The sequence below is a fragment of the Lutra lutra genome, chromosome 1 (assembly GCF_902655055.1).
Source record: "Lutra lutra chromosome 1, mLutLut1.2, whole genome shotgun sequence".
Lineage (NCBI taxonomy): Eukaryota > Metazoa > Chordata > Mammalia > Carnivora > Mustelidae > Lutra > Lutra lutra.
In genome coordinates this window covers 128,910,652-128,928,444 of record NC_062278.1, presented here as the reverse complement: position 1 = coordinate 128,928,444, position 17,793 = coordinate 128,910,652, and the positions used below count along the sequence as shown (strand labels likewise).

Sequence of the window (17,793 nt, the reverse complement as noted above, 5' to 3'; positions counted from 1 at the left end):
TTGAATTAGTGTTTCCATTTTCTTTGGATAGATACCCAATAGTTAAGTTGCTGGATCTTATGGTAGCTCTAATTTTGTGAGGAACCTTCATAGTGTTTTCCATTGCAGCTGCTCCAATTTACTTTCCCACCAGTAGTACACAGGGGTGTCCTTTTTTACATACCCTTACCAACACTTGTTAATTCTTGTCTTTTTGGTAATAGGCATTCTAATAGGCGTGAAGTGATATATCATCATGGCTTTGATTTGCATTTCTAAATTCACTGAATTATTAGTGAAGTTGAGTATCTTTTGTACCTGTTGGCCATCCTAATGTCTTCTTTGGAAAAATGTCTTTTCAGATCTCCCCATGTTTTGATTGGATTTTTTTTCCTACTGAGTTGTGTGAGTTCTTTATATATTTTAGATATTAGCCCCGCATCAGATAGGATTTGCAAATATCTTCTCCCTTTCAGTAGGCTGCCTTTTCATTTTATTGGAGCTTTCCTTTGCTGTGCAGAAGCCTTTTAGTTTGATGTAGTCCCATTTGTTTGTTTTTGCTTTTGTTGCTTTTGGTTTTAGTGTCAGATTAAGAAAAAAACATTGCTGGGGCACCTGGGTGGCTCAGCTGGTTGAGCGTCTATCTGCCTTTGGCTCAGGTCATGGTCCTAGGGTCCTGGGATCAAGCTCCACATTGGGCTTCCTATTCAGCAGGGAGCCTGCTTCTCCCTCTCCCTCTTTTCCTCCTCCCCCAAATCCCCTTCCTGCACTTGTTCTCTCTCTTAAATAAATAAAAATCTTTTTAAAAAACTCAAAACAGGGACGCCTGGGTGGCTCAGTTGGTTGGACGACTGCCTTCGGCTCAGGTCATGATCCTGGAGTCCCGGGATCGAGTCCCACATCGGGCTCCCAGCTCCATGGGGAGTCTGCTTCTCCCTCTGACCTTCTCCTAGCTCATGCTCTCTCTCACTGTCTCTCTCTCAAATAAATAAATAAAATCTTAAAAAAAAAAAAAATAAAATAACATTTAAAAAAAATAAAAAAAATAAAAAACTCAAAACATTGCTAAGACCTATGTCAAGGAACTTACTGCCTGTGGCTTCTTTGAGTTTATGGTTTTATATTCAAGTCTAATTCGTTTTGAGTTGATCTTTGTGCATAGTGTAAGACAGCTGTCCAGTTCTTTTGCATGTGGCTTTCTAATTTTTCACAACACTTATCTTTCCTTTTTCCTCCCTCCTTTCCTTCCTTTTTTCCTTCTTTCCTTCCTTCCTCTTTCTTCCTTCTTCTCCCTTCCTTCCTTCTTCTTTCTTCCTTTTTCTTTTTCTTCCTTCCTTCCTAGAGGGAGTGTGTGTGTGTGTGTGTGTGTGTGTGTGTGTGTTTGTGTGTGTGTGTGTGTGTGTGTGTAGGGTAGAGGGAGAGGGAGAGCGAGAATCCCAACCAGGTACCACATTTAGCATGGATACTGATGTGGGCTTGATCTCAAATGCTGAGATTATGATTGAGTCGAAATCAAGAGTCAGATGCTTAACCAATAGCACCCGGGCACCCCTACAACACTGCTTTCTGAAGAGGCTGTCCTTTCCCCATTGTATATTCTTGGTTCCTCTCTCAAAAGTTAGTTGACCATATATGTGTGGTTTTATTTCAGGGTGCTCTGTTCTGCTCTTTTGATTTATGTGTCTGTCTTAATTCAGTACCATACTGTTTTGACTATTATTGCTTTGTAATATAGTTTGAAATCAGGAGCAGGATACCTCCAGGTTTGTTCTTTCACAAGGTTGCGTTGATTATTTGGGATCTTTTAAAGTTTCACACAAATTTTAGGATTCTTTGTTTTTATATCTGTGAAAAATGCCACTGGAATTTTTTTTTGTTCCATTGGAATTTTGATAAGGATTGTATTGAATCTACATATTGCTTTGGGGTATTATAGACAATTTATTCTTTTCATCTATGAGTGTGGAATATTTTTCCATTTGTGTTATTTATCAGTTTCTTCTAGTAATGTTTTAAGGTCTCAATATACAGATCCTTGGTTAAATTCTTTGGTATTTTATTCTTTTAGATGTAATTATAAATGGGATTTCTACTTAATTTCTTTTCTAATAATTATTAGTGTATAGAGACACAGCAGATTTTTGTATATTGATTATATATCCTGAAACTTTACTGTATTTATTTTTTCTAAAATTTTTTTCTGGAGTCTTTAGGTTTTAGGATTCAGGGTATATGTATGTATGTATATATATGTAGTATATGTACATATAATATGTCATCTGCAGATAGTGACAGTTTTACTTTGTTTCTAGTTAGGATGCCTTTTCTTTTTTCTGACTGCTCTGGTTAGGACTTCAATACTATGCTACATAAAAGTGGTGAGAATGGGCATCCTTGTCTTGTTCCTGATCTAAGTGGAATCATTTTCAGATTTTCACCATTCAGTATATTAGCTGTGGGCTTATTATATGTGGCCTGTATTATGTTGAAGTACATTCTCTGTATACCTGCTTTGTTAAGAGATTTTATTGTAAATGGATGTTGAACTTTGTCACATGTCAAATTTTCTCTGGCTCTCTTGAGATAATCATGATTTTTATCCTTCATTTTTTAAGGTGATATATGACAGTGACTGTATTATAGATGTTGAACCAGTCTTGCATTTCTTGACTAAATCCCACTTGATTATCATATATGGTATTTTTATTCCATATTCCATATTCCATGTATTCTTGAGTTAGATTCACTAATATTTTGAATATTTTTGTATCTTTGTTCATCAAGAATATTGGCCTGTAATTCTTTTTTTCTGGTATTTCTGGTTTTGATATCAGGGTAATTCTGGTCTTGTAAAATGAGTTTGGAAGAGTTCCCTCTCTTTTGTTTTTTTTGGAGGGGTTTTAGAAGAATTGGTAAACCTATAAAACTCTCCAGGGGACAGCAGAACACTGGAACCTCGTAGAGGGTGAGTGCAGAGATACTGCCCGCCCCCTTATGTCTCTGGAAAGGATTAAAGTTGGCCCCAAGATACATTCCTAATAAAAACAAAAGTCTGCCTTCAGATTTCAGTCATGATGATCAACTAATAGGCCTCTTTCACAGAGACAGTTCCTGAGCCTGTTGTCCCTTACTGTGTATTGTGGATTATGGATGCCTCAGAACTTTTTCTCCTTTGTTACAGTCCTGTGGGTCCCAGGAGTGTCAGCCCTACTTGCTCCCAGAGTCAGGTGATATAGAGGTGTCCCTTGGCAGCAGTCACAAAAATTGGGTTTCCAGATGATGTGATCTCCTTTCTGGATCACACCAATTATTTCAGTCCCATAGAACCAGGAATGTAAGGTCCTCTGACCTCCAGAACCAAGCAATCAAGAGATGTCCCCTAGATGGCACCTGCAAAAGTTGGGGCACCAGGTGTGTGTGAAAGCTCCCTTCTAGGAGATGCTAGTGTTCTGCAGCATGGCAAAGAGAGCACGAAGGTGGTGCTGCACGTAGCCTCTGTTCCTGTTGCGTATTCACGCAGGCTCCTAGATGCGTGTATGTATATGTCTGCCCCTCAGTCTGATGCTTTAATATAAGCATGTGAGCTTTCTTCACTTTAAGTCTGGGTGCAATTTGCTGCCTTTGAGCTGTGTTTTGGGGTGAGTCCAAATGTGTGAGCCCTTAAAAGTGGTTTTCCAGATTGCTTCAGTCTTGTGGGTCTCAGGACATGAGCCCTGTTAGGTGACTTGGGGGCATAGCTCTCAGATGTTTATCTTAAAAGTTTGGGATTCCCAATTTGGGCTGTAACTCTTTGCTTGTGAGGGAGAAAGTCCAGGTTTTATATTCCTTCCCATGCCAGGGGTGGGGTTCATGTGATATTGTGTGCTCCAGTCTCTCATACCTGCCTTGATGTGCTTTTCTTCTGTGTAGTTGTTACTCCTTCAACCTTTAGGGTTTTTATTTATTTTCAGAGGACATTGTGGCTGTGGGAGGAGGTAAGTTCAGTTTCCTCCTATATTACCATCAAAAACTGCATTTTTAAAATCTGTATTAGTAGAGGAATTTAACCCATTTGCATTTAATGTGATTACCAAGAAAGGATTTATTTCTGCTATTTATCTATTTTCTGTTTTTTGTTCCTTGGTTCCTCTATTAATGCATTTTTTTAGTGTTTAGTTATTATTTTTTTAAGTGTGCCATTTTGATTTGCCATTTTGATTCATGTTTATCGTTCATTTTCATCATTTTCCCCTAATGGTTTACAATTATTAGCTTAAATTTATAGCAATTTGTTTTGAATAATACCAGCTTAGCTTCAGTGGCATACAGAAGTTCTGCTTGTATACATCTCCATTCTTCCTCCATGTTGTTGTTATCATAGAGTATATATCTTTATACATTGTATAGCCATTAACAGATTTGTAATTGTTTTGTGCATTTGTTTTTTAAATACCATGGGAAGAAGAGAGATGTTACAGACAAAACCAAAGTACTGTAATAATACTGTTTTTTATGTTTACTTAGGAAATTCAATTTCTTAGTGTTTGTTTTTTCTCATGGCATCAAGGTACTTACTGTGGCCCTTTCATTTCAGGCTAAAGGACTTGTAGTGTTTTTTGAATGGCATGTCTAGTGTAAACAACCTTCAGCTTTTGTCTGGAAATGTCTTAACTTTTCCTTTATTCTTGAAGGATAGTTTGTTGGATATATTTGACACTTTCTTTTTCCTTTCAAGACTTTTTTTTTTTTTTTCTTGAGATTTTATTTATTTGACAGAGAGATGGAAAGTACAAGTAGGCAGAGCAAGAGGGAGAAGTAGGCTCTCCCCCAAGGAGGGAGCCTGATGCAGGGCTTGATCCCAGGACCAGGACCCTGGGATCATGACCTGAGCTGAAGACAGACACTTAACTGATTGAGCCACCCAGGTGTCCTCCTTTCAAGACTCCTAAATATCCTCCTGGACTCTGATTTCTGGTGAGAAATCAGCTGTTAATTTTATTGAGGATCTCTTGTATGTGACAAGTTGCTTCTTTCTTGCTGCCTTCACATTCCTTTCTTTGTGTTTTAAGTTTCAGTAGTTTGATTATAATGTGAGTTTGGTGTGAATCTGAGTGGAATTCATTGAGATTCTTGGATGTGTATATTCATATCGTTCATCAAATTTGGGAAGTTTTCAGCCATTATTTCTTGAAATACTTTAATCTGCTTCTTCCTCTTTTTGAAAACTTTTCTTTTTATTGCTCTTCTAAAAAAATTTAATTCAATTAATTAACATCTAATTTATTACTAGTTTCAGAGGTAGAGTTGATTCATCAGTCTTCTATAACACCCAGTGCTCCTTACATCATGTGTCTTCCTTAATGTCCATCACCTAGTTACCCTATCCCTCAACCCCCTCCCCTTCCAGCAACTCTGTCTTCTATGCTTAAGGGTCTCTTGTGGTTTGTCTTCACCTCTGATTTTGTCTTGTTTTATTTTTCTCTCCCTTCCCCTATGGTCATGTTTTGTTTCTAAATTCTACATGAGTGAAATCATATGGTAACTGTCTTTCTCTGATTGACTTATTTCTCTTAGCATAATACCCTCTAGTTCCATCCATATCATTGCAAATGGCAAGATTTCTTTTTCTTTTTCTTTTTTTCTTTTTCTTTCTTTCTTTCTTTTTTTTTTTTTTTAAAGATTTCATTTATTTATTTATTTGACAGAGTTCACAAGTAGGCAGAGAGGCAGGCAGATAGAGAGGGAGAAGCAGGCTCCCTGCCAAGCAGAGAGCCCGATGCAGGGCTCGATCCCAGGACCCTGGGATCATGACCCAAGCCGAAGGCAGAAGCTTAACCCACTGAGCCACCCAGGTGCCCCAGCCTGCTTTTTCTTTTTCTTTTTTTGATGGCCGAGTGGCATTCCATTATGTGTGTGTGTGTGTGTGTGTGTGTGTGTGTGTATATATATATACCACATCTTCATCCATTCACGTGTTGATGGATGTCTTAACCCACTTAGCTTAACCCACTGAGCCACCCAGGTGCCCCAGCCTGCTTTTTCTTTTTCTTTTTTTGATGGCCGAGTGGCATTCCATTATGTGTGTGTGTGTGTGTGTGTGTGTGTGTGTGTGTGTGTGTGTGTGTATCACCTCTTCATTCACGTGTTGATGGACGTCTGGGCTCTTGGCATAGTTTGGCTATTATGGACATTGCTGCAATAAACATAGGGGTGCAGGTGCCCCTTCAGATCACTTCATTTGTATCTTTTTGGCAAATACCTAGTAATGCAATTGCTGGGTTGTAGGGTGGCTCTATTTTCAACTTTTTGAAGAACCTTCCTATGTTTTCCAGAGTGGGTGTACCAGCTTGCATTCCCACCAACAGTGTAAGAGGGTTCCCCTTTCTCCACATCCTTGCCAACATCTGTCATTTCCTTACTTGTTAATTTTAGCAGTTCTGACTGGTGTGAGGTGGTGGTATCTCAAAGTGGTTTTGATTTGTATTTCCCTGATGCTGATTGATATTGAGCATTTTTTCATGTGTCTGTTGGCCATTTGGATATCTTCTTTGGAGAAATGTCTGTACATGTCTTCTGTCCATTTCTTGACTGGATTATTCCTTGGGTGTTGAGTTTGATAAGTTTTTTATAGATTTTGGATACTAGCCCTTTATCTGTTACGTTTTTTGCAAATATCTTCTCCCATTCTCTTGGTTGTCTTTTGGTTTTGTCAACTCCTTCCTTTGGTGTGCAGAAACTTTTAATCTTGATGAAGTCCCAATAGTTCATTTTTGCCTTTGTTTCCCTTGCTTTTGGAGACATGTCTAGCAAGAAGTTGCTGTGGCCAAGCTCACAGAGCTTGTTGCCTGTGTTCTTCTCTAGGGTTGTGGTGGATTTTCTTGTCTTGCTTTAGGTCTTTCATCCATTTTTAGTTTATTTTTGTGTATAGTGTAAGGAAATGGTCCAGTTTCATTCTTTTGCATGTGGCTGTCCAGTTTTGGAAATGTGTCCAATTTTCCCAACATCATTTTTTGAAGAGACTCTTTTCCCATTGGATATTCTTTCTTGCTTTGTCAAAGATTAGTTCACTATAGAGTTCAGGGTCCCTTTCCTCTTCTTCTGAGTACTATTATGTTTATGTTGGTACATGTCTAATTCCTTACAGGTTCCTCTGGCTGTTCATTTTTCTTTATTGTTTTCTTAGCTTCTCCTTAGACTGAATAGTTTCAGTTGTCTTATCTTCAAGTTCTCTGAATTTTTTTTTTGCTTGAAATCTGCTGTTGAACCCCTCTAGTAAGCTTTTCATTTCAGTTACTGTCCTTTTCAGCTCCAGAATTTCTGTTTAGTTTCTTTCTATTTCTGTCTCTTTATTGGCCTACTCATTTTGTTCATTGTCTTTCTGATTTTTTTTCCCCCTCATGATTTCCTTTAGTTCATTGACTGTATTTAAGACTATTCCTGGGGTGCCTGGTAGTTCAGTCGGTTGAGTGTCATTCTTGGTTTCGGCTCAGGTCATGATTTCATGCATCATGAGATCAAGCCCTCTGTCAGGCTCCCTTCTATCCCTCTGCCTCTCCTCCTCATGTGGGTGCACTCTCTCTCTTAAAAAAAAAAAAAAAAAAAAAAAAAAGGACCATTCCTATAACATCTTTGACAATTCAAATGTCTGAGCTTCCTTGGTGATGGTTTCTGTCAAATTCTTTGTTTCCTATAAATGGTCTATAGTAGTCTGTTTCTTTATGTGTTTAGTAATTTCTTGTTTTTGTTGAGTGCTGGGAATTATGTGTATTTCTGGTAATGTTGGAAATCCAATTCACTCACCTGTCAGAGATTGTGGAGTTTTGCTTGTTGGGGGCTGAATCTATCCATTTGTGACTTTCTGAGCTGTTTCTGCAAAAATATGTTATATGTTGGGCGCCTGGGTGGCTCAGTGGGTTAACCTCTGCCTTCGGCTCGGGTCATGATCTCGGGGTCCTGGGATCGAGTCCCGCATTGGGCTCTCTGCTCACCGGGGAGCCTGCTTCCCTCTCTCTCTCTGCCTGCCTCTCTTTCTACTTGTGATCTCTCTCTGTCAAATAAATAAATAAAATCTTAAAAAATATATATATATTACATGTTGAGTGTGGTCACTGAGGTTTCTGGCAGTCAACCAGTGACCTGACAAAGATTTCATTAAATGTCTGGCTCCTTGAAAAGAACCTCTTTATTTTTATTTATTTATTTGTTTATAAGATGTGATGTGTTGGGCACCTGGGTGGCTCAATTGGTTAAGCAACTGCCTTTGGCCCAGATCATGATCCCGGCGTCCCGGGATCGAGGCCCGCATCGGGCTCCCAGCTCCTCGGGGAGTCTGCTTCTCCCTCTGACCTTCTCCTTTCTTACGCTGTCTCTTACTGTATCTCTCTCAAGTAAATAAATAAAATCTTTAGAAAAAAAGTGAACTGTTTAGTTTTTTTATTTTTAAAGATTTTATTTATTGTCAGAGAGAGAGTGAACACAAGCAGGGAGAACTGCAAGCAGAGGGAGAAGCAGACTCACTGCTGAGCAAGGAGCCTGATGCGGGACTCGATCCCAGGCCCCAGGGATGACCTGAGCTGAGGGCAGATGCTTAACTGACTGAGCCATCCAGGTGTCCCGAGAAACCGTCTCTTTAAATCCTGTCTCAGGTGTAGAGCTACTTGAACCTGTCAAGGTTGAAACAATTACCAGCCTCTGTACTGGTCCTCTATTGATCAAAAGCCATGATTCGTAATAAGTACATATATTGGAGGACTTTGATTTTTGGAGGACAGGGTCCTTATTGCCTACTTTGACATCAGCTAGCCACACTAGAAGCATGGGCTGCCAGTCCCCAAAGCTGCCTGCTCCAGGGTTGTGAGGTATGTGATGATTCCGCTAGCCTCTAGACTTCCAAAATAGTTGTTTCAGACTGTTCCTGCAAACTCAATAGATGTTTAGTTTAAGGCATGGATTCTTAGAGCATCTTGTTCCAGCATCTTTTATGATATCACCCAACTCTTTAATGTTAAACACATATTTTAAGTGTAGCTTTCTAATTCCTTTGACTTTTTAAAAAACTGTGTTTATTGAGTTATTTGATGGTTGCTTTAAGGATTATAATATGTATGTCAGTTGATCACAGACTACTTCAAATTAAACCTGACTTAAATCTGGTAAAATATAGGATTTTTGATCCCATATAGCTCCATTTTATTCCCCTTACTTTGTTCTGTTATTGTTAAATACCTCATAAGTCTAACAACAAAGTATTAAAATAATTGCTTTATATAATCTTGTCTTTTAAAGTATTAAGAGAGAACTATATACAGTATTGTATATTTAATCACATATTTAACATTTTTAGTGATGTAACTTGCTTCCTGTGGATTTTACTTACTGTCTGTTGTTATTTTCTTTCACCCTGGAGGACATCCTGAGGTGTGGGCAGTGGTAGCAGCCTTAGTTAAGTATGTCACTGTTCTTATCTCAAGTTTAACAGTTTTATTTTATTTTACTTTTTTAATCAGTAAGCACGTCTCAATTTCTTAAAATATTAATTGGTCTGATTCCTAAGCCTCCAAATGTTTGTTGTTTTTTTAATTTTTTTTTAAAATTTATTTGACAGAGAGAGATCACAAGTAGGCATAGAGGCAGGCAGAGAGAGAGAGAGGAGGAAGCAGGCTCCCTGCCGAGCAGAGAGCCTGATGTGGGACTCAATCCCAGGACCCTGAGATCATGACCTGAGCTGAAGGCAGAGGCTTAACCCACTGAGCCACCCAGGCACCTGAAATGTTTGTTTTTGACAATGTCCTTCAGTTTTTTAGTTGTTTCTTAGAGGGGAGAATTTTCTGAACTCTTTCCTCTGCCATAGTGGGAGTTCACTCACACACCTTGATATTTTTTGCATGATATAGATAACTCTTTCATCTTTTTTATTGTTGTAAAATACACATGAAATTTACGAATTTAACCATATTAAGTGTATATCCAGTGATATTAAATACATTCATAATGTTATGCAACCATAACCGGTATTCATCCATGTAACTCTATCCATCTTGCAAAATGAACTCGTGGGGCACCTTTCCAGCTCAGTTGGAAGAGCATGCAACTGTTGATCTTGTGGTTGTAAGTTCAAGCTCCATATTGGGTGTGGAGATTACTAAAAAAAAAAAAAAATTAACTCAAAAAATATTAAAGAAAAGAAAAACTGGAACTCTATACCCATTAAACAGTTTCTCCCTATTATTCCCTCCTCTCAGCCCCTGGCAATCACCATTCTACTATGTCCGTGTGATTTTGACCTTATATGCCTTATATAAATGGAATCATATTGTATTTTTAAAATTCAGTTAATTAACATACAGTATATTAGTTTCAGGGGTAGCATTCAGTGATTCATCAGTTGTATTAACATCCAGTGCTCATTACATCACGTGCCCTCCTTTTTTTTTTTTTTTAAGATTTTATTTATTTATTTGAGAGAGAGACAGTGAGAGAGAGCATGAGCTAGGAGAAGGTCAGAGGGAGAAGCAGACTCCCCGTGGAGCTGGGAGCCCGATGTGGGACTCGATCCCGGGACTCCAGGATCATGACCTGAGCCGAAGGCAGTCATCCAACCAACTGAGCCACCCAGGCATCCCTTTCACGTGCCCTCCTTAATGCCCATCACCCTGTTACCCCAGCACCCCACCCATCTCCCCTCCAGCAACTCTCAGTTTGTTTCCTATGATTAAGAATCTCTTATAGTTTATCTTCCTCTCTGATTTCATCTTGTTTTATTTTTATCTCCTTTCCTCTATGCTCCTCTGTTTTGTTTCTTAAATTCCACAAATGAGTGAAACCATATTATAATTATCTTTCTCTGATTGACTTGTTTTCCCTTGACATAGTACTGTCTAGTTCTATCCACATCATTGCAAGGGCAGGATTTAATTCTTTTTGATGGCTGAGTAATACTTTATTATTTGTCTATGTACCACATCTTCTTTATCCATTCATCTGTTGAGAGACATCTGGGCTCTTTCCATATTTTGGCTCTTGTGGACATTGCTGCTATAAACATTGGAATATAGGTGCCCCTTCAGAACACTACATTTGTGTCTTTGAGGAATCCCAGTCAGTTTTTCAGATTGACTGTACTAGCTTTCCTGGGATCTTATTGATTTGTGTTTTTATGAATGGCTTATTTCACTTCATTTAATGTCCTGAAGGTTTATCCATGTTGTAGCATGTGACAGTAAGTTTTTCCTTTTTGAGGCTAAGTAATATTCCACTGTGTATGTATGTATGTGTGTGTGTGTGTGTGTATGCGCCATATTTTACTTATTCATTCATCCATTGATGGGTACTTGGATTCCTTTCTGTTTCAGTTATTGTGAGTAATTTCCCTCTGAATGTGGATGTACAGATATCTCTTTGAAATTCTGGGTTTCATTCTTCTTGGTATATTGCCAGAAGTGGAATTTCTGGATTCCATGATAATTTTTAAATTTTTGAGGAACCTCCATGCTGTTTTCCACAGTGGCTGTACCAATTTACATTCCAAGTAGTAGTATGCAAGAGTTCCAATTTCTCCACATCCTCACCAACATTACTTGTTTTCTGTTTGGTAGTAGCCATCCCAGTGTTTGTGTTGTGCTACTTCATTCTGGTTATGATTGGTATTTACCAAATGATTAGTGATGCTGAGTTGGAGGGACCGGGGCTTGCAACAGTGGGGTAATGAGGTACAACAATGGCCACCTATCTCTCTAACTACATCTCTTTAACCAGAATCAGCAGTAAGTAATCCCTCATATTTGGAGGACAGAGTGCTTTTCACCTACACTGGCTCCTGAAAGCCCTGTGTAAGCTGCTGCAGGAATCTAGGTACTGCTGCCTGCTTTGTGGCTAGCGAGCAGCCGATGAGTAGTGGCTCTTGTGCTAAGAGCTAAAATAGACTGAAATTAGGCACAATTTTTCTCCAAATTATTCTCCAAATTTTCCACTGGGAGTTAGAAGCCTTCAGTAGACTAGAATTTCAGAAAGTTTTATCAGATTATGTCAGTGCGGTTGTTGTCCATGTGAGGGCGGATTCCTGATGTTTCCTACTCTGCCATCTTCCCAGAATCTTCTCTGTAGATGGCTTTTTGTATTGTCCTCAGCTATATCCTATGATTTGTAGAAATTGGGCTCAGAGGGGCGCCTGGGTGGCTCAGTGGGCTAAAGCTGCTGCCTTCGGCTCAGGTCATGATCTCAGGGTCCTGGGATCGAGCCCCACATTGGGCTTTCTGCTCAGCAGGGAACCTGCTTCCTCCCCTCCCTCTCTCTGCCTGCCTCTCTGCCTACTTGTGATCTGTCAAATGAATAAATAAAAATCTTAAAAAAAAAAAAAAGAAATTGGGTTCAGAGCCAAGAAATGGCTAAAAGTGAACATTTCTTACGCTGATAGAACCCGGGGAAGGAAAAATGTTAAGAGTTGGGCAAGGAGTCATTGGACTTTATCATCTTGCCTGGGTCCTCTAGACCCCACCCCCCCTCTTTTTTTTCTTTTTTCCCAAGAGGTGGCCTGAGGCTTGACCCTTCACATACGTCTGTCCCCATGGAGACTTCCTGGCTCCTGCTACTCCTTTTCCCCATATGCCCTGCCTAGACATGGGCAGACATTGAAGACTCAGAGTAATGTAGCACCTGCCTCTTAGCCTTGCCTTGTAACTGCTGGGTACCCTCTGTGGCAGGTGTGAAGGGACTCTAAATAAAGGTCATGGCTCCTGTATGTTCTGCTTAAGGTTTGCATTCATTTTTTTCAGCCAGCTTTGTGCAGATAGGGATGCTGGACCTGACGTATGTTTGGGGCTGGGGTAAGAGTGAATAGAGTCTCTCTGAGCTTATGTCCTCTTGGAGCTTTCTGGAAACTACTGCCAAGGAGAGGAGAGAGGGTATTTGCCACCGAAAGTAATAAGCCAACTGTCCCACCTGTTATGAGGAGAAACTGCGTATATAATTTTGGAAGAACCTGTATTGATTAGGTCTCTTGCCGCTAGCATAGAATTTCTGTGACTAAAAGCCAAATGTTATTTTACAACTGCCTTTATCTTCTGCAGGTAGTGCCTTGAACACCTCTGTAACCACATGCCTTGCCTTTCTCTTTTGGCAGAGGAATGTCCTGGCATCTGGAGTCATCCCTCAGATTTCTCTGATCATGGGCCCGTGTGCTGGTGGGGCTGTGTATTCCCCTGCTCTGACTGATTTCACATTCATGGTTAAGGTAAGAAAGAAGGGCCTGCTTCTCCTGCCCTTTGAGAATTGTGTAGTAACTCACCTGCAATAAAAATAGTTCCTAGATCTAGGTTACCTGCATTATCGCTACTCTCAGCGTAGTAATGATAAGATCTTAGTGGAGGGAAGGTTTTGGCTGAAATCTGTAGCTTATGGGACTTCTGTGACAATGTGCTTGTGTACTTCATTGTTGGGTGGTTTTACTTGTTGATTTGAATTGCAAATGATTTTTAGTAATCAAAGGATCCTATCTTCTGCCTAGAGGGATGATTGGTTCCTAAATCCTATTAAAAAGTTCCTCATGGAAGCGCTTGGGGGGCTCAGTTGGTTGAGCACCTGACTCTTGATTTCAGCTCAGGTTTTGATCTCAGGATTTTGGGATCAAGTCCTGTGTTACACTCCGTGCTGGGCATGGAGCCTGCTGAGGATTCTCTCTCTCCCTGTCCCTCAGGGACACCTACTTCTCCCCCTACTTTCCCTGTCTTAAAAAGAAAGAAAACGTTTCTCATGGAAGTCTTTTCTGTAATCTACTTTATTGTGAAGTTGTTTCCTATGTCCCATCTTTATTTCTTCGGCTGTTTGCCATTTCATTACATACCATCTGTAATGGTAAATCTGAACTCTAACTTCATTTTGAGAGGTGCTTTATCTTTAGAACCTAATTCTAATAGAATGAGATTCCTAATTTTAAATGAGGCCTACTTGCACTTATACATGGGTATTTACTTTAACTTGATATCTTTTTAAAAAATTAGTCTTTTCCTCATAAAATATATTTAATAATAACGAGCAATAAATGTCAAGACAGATTTGAGGGGGAGAGGTAAAGATAGTCCTCCAATATGAGGAGAAAACTGTAAATAGAAGGAATGTAAATACAGAACACCCTTTTCTCGAGGGTAGTTTGGCAGTAAGAATTGAGAAATTATGAAAGGTGATTACCCTTTGATCCAGATACTCTGTTCTTAGTGACAGACTGAAAACAATATATATGTTCAATAGGGATGGATTTTAAAAATTCAGATGACCACATCTCTTCCTGAACAAAGCAGAATTCCCTCTACCTTGCCTACACAATCAGTATCTACCTGAGCTCACCCAGTCCTCTTCTTCCTGCCAGGAACAGAGGTGCAATTCCTTTGGCTAAGCCCCTTCTCTCCCCGCCTTCCTACATTTGTGCATATCATGTATTGCAACTCTTCACACCTTTTCAGTAGCCAGCCTCCTCCTGTCCATTCTGTTCCATCTGTCATCTTTAGCCTCTCCCTTGGTACTGGGTCCTCCCATCAGAACTGACCCCTATTTAGGTATTTCCTATCTTCAAAACAACCCAAAAGCCCTTCCCTACTCTGCATCTCCCTGTGGCTGTTGCCCTATTCCTATCTTCCTGTTGTCTCCTTAACACATTCCAATTTGGCTCTGCCCCCTCGTTCTACTAAAACTGGTTCTTTTAAGGTCACCAGTGAGTTCTGTGTCACTGCCAATGATCTTTAACACTCGTTTTCCTGAGTATTAGCAACATTTGTTTCCCTTTGCTTCTACTCTGTTGTCCCTGGCATTTCTTCTCACCTCTCCAGCCTTCTTGGTGTCCGTTGCTAACCCTAGTGATAGCCGGCACCTTCAACATCTCAAATGATTACCATTTCTTTTTTGTGGTGAGAACATTTAAGCTCTACTCTCCTAGCAATTGTCAAGTATATAATACAGCATTAACAGTAGGAATCACTGTTCTGTACATGAGATCCTCAGAACTTATTCATCTTATACCTGGAAGTTTACACCAGCACCTCCCCATTTCCTCCAGTCCCCAGCCCCTGGTAACCACCATTCTACTCTGTTTTTATGAGTTCAGCTTTTTTGATTCCACACATAAGTGAGATCATACATTACCTGTCATTCTTTTTCTAATTTTATTTCACTTAGCATATGCCTTTACACATGGCTAATAATTAGACATTAGTGAAATGCTCTCAAGGTCCGTCCCTATCGTCGCAAATGATAGGATTTCCTTCTTTGTCATGACTGAATAACCTCCGTGTGTTACATTTTCTTTATCCATTCATCCATTGTTGGACATTTAGGTTGTTTTCATATTTTGGCTATTATAAATAATGCTGCAGTGAACATGGGAGTACAAATATCTCTTTGAGATCTTGATTTCATTTCCTTTTTAAAAAAATTTAATTATAATGTAGTTAACATACAGTGTTATATTAGTTTCAGGGGTAAAATATAGTGATCCAACAATTCCATATATTATTCAGTGCTCTTCAAGATAAGTACACTCTTAATCCCCTTCATCTATTTCATCTATCTCCACCCACCTCCCCTCTGGTGACCATCTGTTCTTTTAGTTAAGAGCCTGTTTTTTGGTTTGTCTTTTTTTCCCTTTGTTCATTTGTTTTGTTTCTTAAATTCCACATATGAGTGAAATCATATGGTATTTGTCTTTCCCTGACTGACTTACTTCACTTAACCTTGTATGCTAACTCTACCCATGTTTTGCAAATGGCAAGATTTCATTCTTTTTTGTGGCTGAATAATATTCCTCTGTGTGTATGTTGTGTGTGTCACATCTTTTTTATCCATTCATCAATCATAAACATTTGTGGGTTGTTTCTGTAATTTGGCTATTGTAAATAATGTTGCAATAAACATAGGGGTGTATGTATCCCTTCGAATTAGTGTTTTTGTATTTTTTGCTAGTATGATTACTGGATCATAGGTTTAGTTTTTAAAAAAATTTTTGAGGAACCTCCCTACTGTTATCCACAGTGGCTATACCAGTTTGCATTTCTACCAACAGTGCACGAGAGTTCCTATTTCTCTACATCCTCATCAACACTTGTTTCTTGTGTTTTTGGTTTTTGGTTTTAGCCATTCTGATAGGTGTGAGGTGATATCTCATTGTGGTTTTGATGTGCATTTCCCTGAAGATGAGTGATGTTGAGCATCTTTTCATGTATCTGTTAGCCGCCATCTGGATGTCATCTTTGGAGAAATGTCTGTCTGTGTCTGATGCCCGTTTTTTTGTTTGGGTTATTTGTTTTGGAGATGTTGAGTTGTATCAGTTCTTTATATACTTGAGATACTAACCCTTTATCAGATATGTCATTTTCAAATATCTTTTCCCATTTAGTAGGCTGTCTTTTAGTTTTGTTGATGGTTTCCTTTGGGTATATATCCAAAAGTAGAATTGTTGGTGATTCTATTTTTAATTTTTTGAGGAACTTCCCTACTGTTTTCCATAGTGGCTGTATCAATTTACATTCCCATCAGTGGTGCACAAGGGTTCCCTTTCCTCCACATTCTTGCCAACAGCTAGTTCTTGTCTTTTTGATAATCACCATTCTAACAGGTTGAGGTGGCACCTCCTTTTGGTTTTGATTTACATTTCCCAGATGATTAGTGATGTTGACCATTTGTGTGTCTTCCTTGGAAAAATGTCTGTTGAGGTCCTCTGTTCATTAAAAATTTTTTTTGTAGCTTTATTGGTACAATTGTCATATAGCATGTGTAAGTTTAAAGTGTACAATGTGATAGCCTTATATATACATATATTGTGAAATGTTTATCACAATAAGGTTGTTAATACATTTTCCATTTTAGGGGTGCCTGGGTGGCTCAGTGGGTTAAAGCCTCTGCCTTCAGTTCAGGTCATGATTCCCAGGGTGCTGGGATTGAGCCCCACATCGGGCTCCCTGCTCAGCGGGGAGCCTGCTTCCTCCTCTCTCTCTCTCTGCCTGCCTCTCTGCCTGCTTGTGATCTCTGTCAAATAAATAAATAAAATCTTTAAAAAAAATACATTTTTCATTTCACATAATTACCATTTTGGATTTTTGCTGTAGTTGTTATTGAGTTGTAGGTGTTCTTTAAATATTTTTGATATTAATCCCTTTTCAGATATATGATTTGCAAATATTTTCTCTCATTCAGTAGGCTGCCTTTATATTTTGTTGATTTTTCTTTTGCCGTGCAGAAGCTTTTTAGTTTGATGTCCTGCTTGTTAATTTTTGCTTTTGTTCCTTCTGCTTTTGGTGTTGTATCCGTAAAATTGTTCCCTATGTTTTCTTTTTTTAAATTAAAAAAAGTTGGTTTTGAAGATTTTATTTATTTGAGATTGATAGAGAATGAGCAAAGAAGCTTGCACAAGCAGGGGAGGGGCAGAAGGAGACAGAGAAGCAGGCTTCTGCTGAACTGGGAGCCCTATGTGGGGCTCGATCCCAGGACCCCAGGATCATGACCTGAGCTGAAGGCAGACGCTTAGTCAACTGAGCCACCCAGGTTTCCTCCGCCATGTTTTCTTCCAAGACTTTTATGGTTTCAGGTCTTTAAGCCTTTAATCCATTGAGTTAATTTTTGTGACTTATTGAATATATGGGTGTAGTTGCATTCTTCTGCCTGTAGAGATCCAGTTTTCCCAAAATTATTTATTTATTTATTTATTTATTTATTTAAGATTTTATTTATTTGAGAGAGAGAGAGCTTAAAAGCGAGAGAGAGAGAGATCACAGGCAAAGGGGAGGAGTAGAGGGAGAAGCAGACTACCCACTGAGCAGGGATCCCAATGCAGGACTTGATCCCAGGACTCTGGGA

General features: G+C 39.2%; 1 protein-coding gene across 1 annotated transcript in view; it reads left to right on the top strand.

Annotated features, from left to right (window-relative positions):
• The window catches only part of PCCB (propionyl-CoA carboxylase subunit beta), a 108,614-nt gene that overhangs the window by 16,253 nt on the left and 74,568 nt on the right, over window positions 1-17,793 (top strand). Inside the window, exon 6 of the mRNA XM_047736261.1 lies at window positions 13,076-13,186. Within this exon, the coding sequence (XP_047592217.1) occupies window positions 13,076-13,186 (111 nt within the window). The remainder of the gene's footprint in view (window positions 1-13,075; window positions 13,187-17,793) is intronic.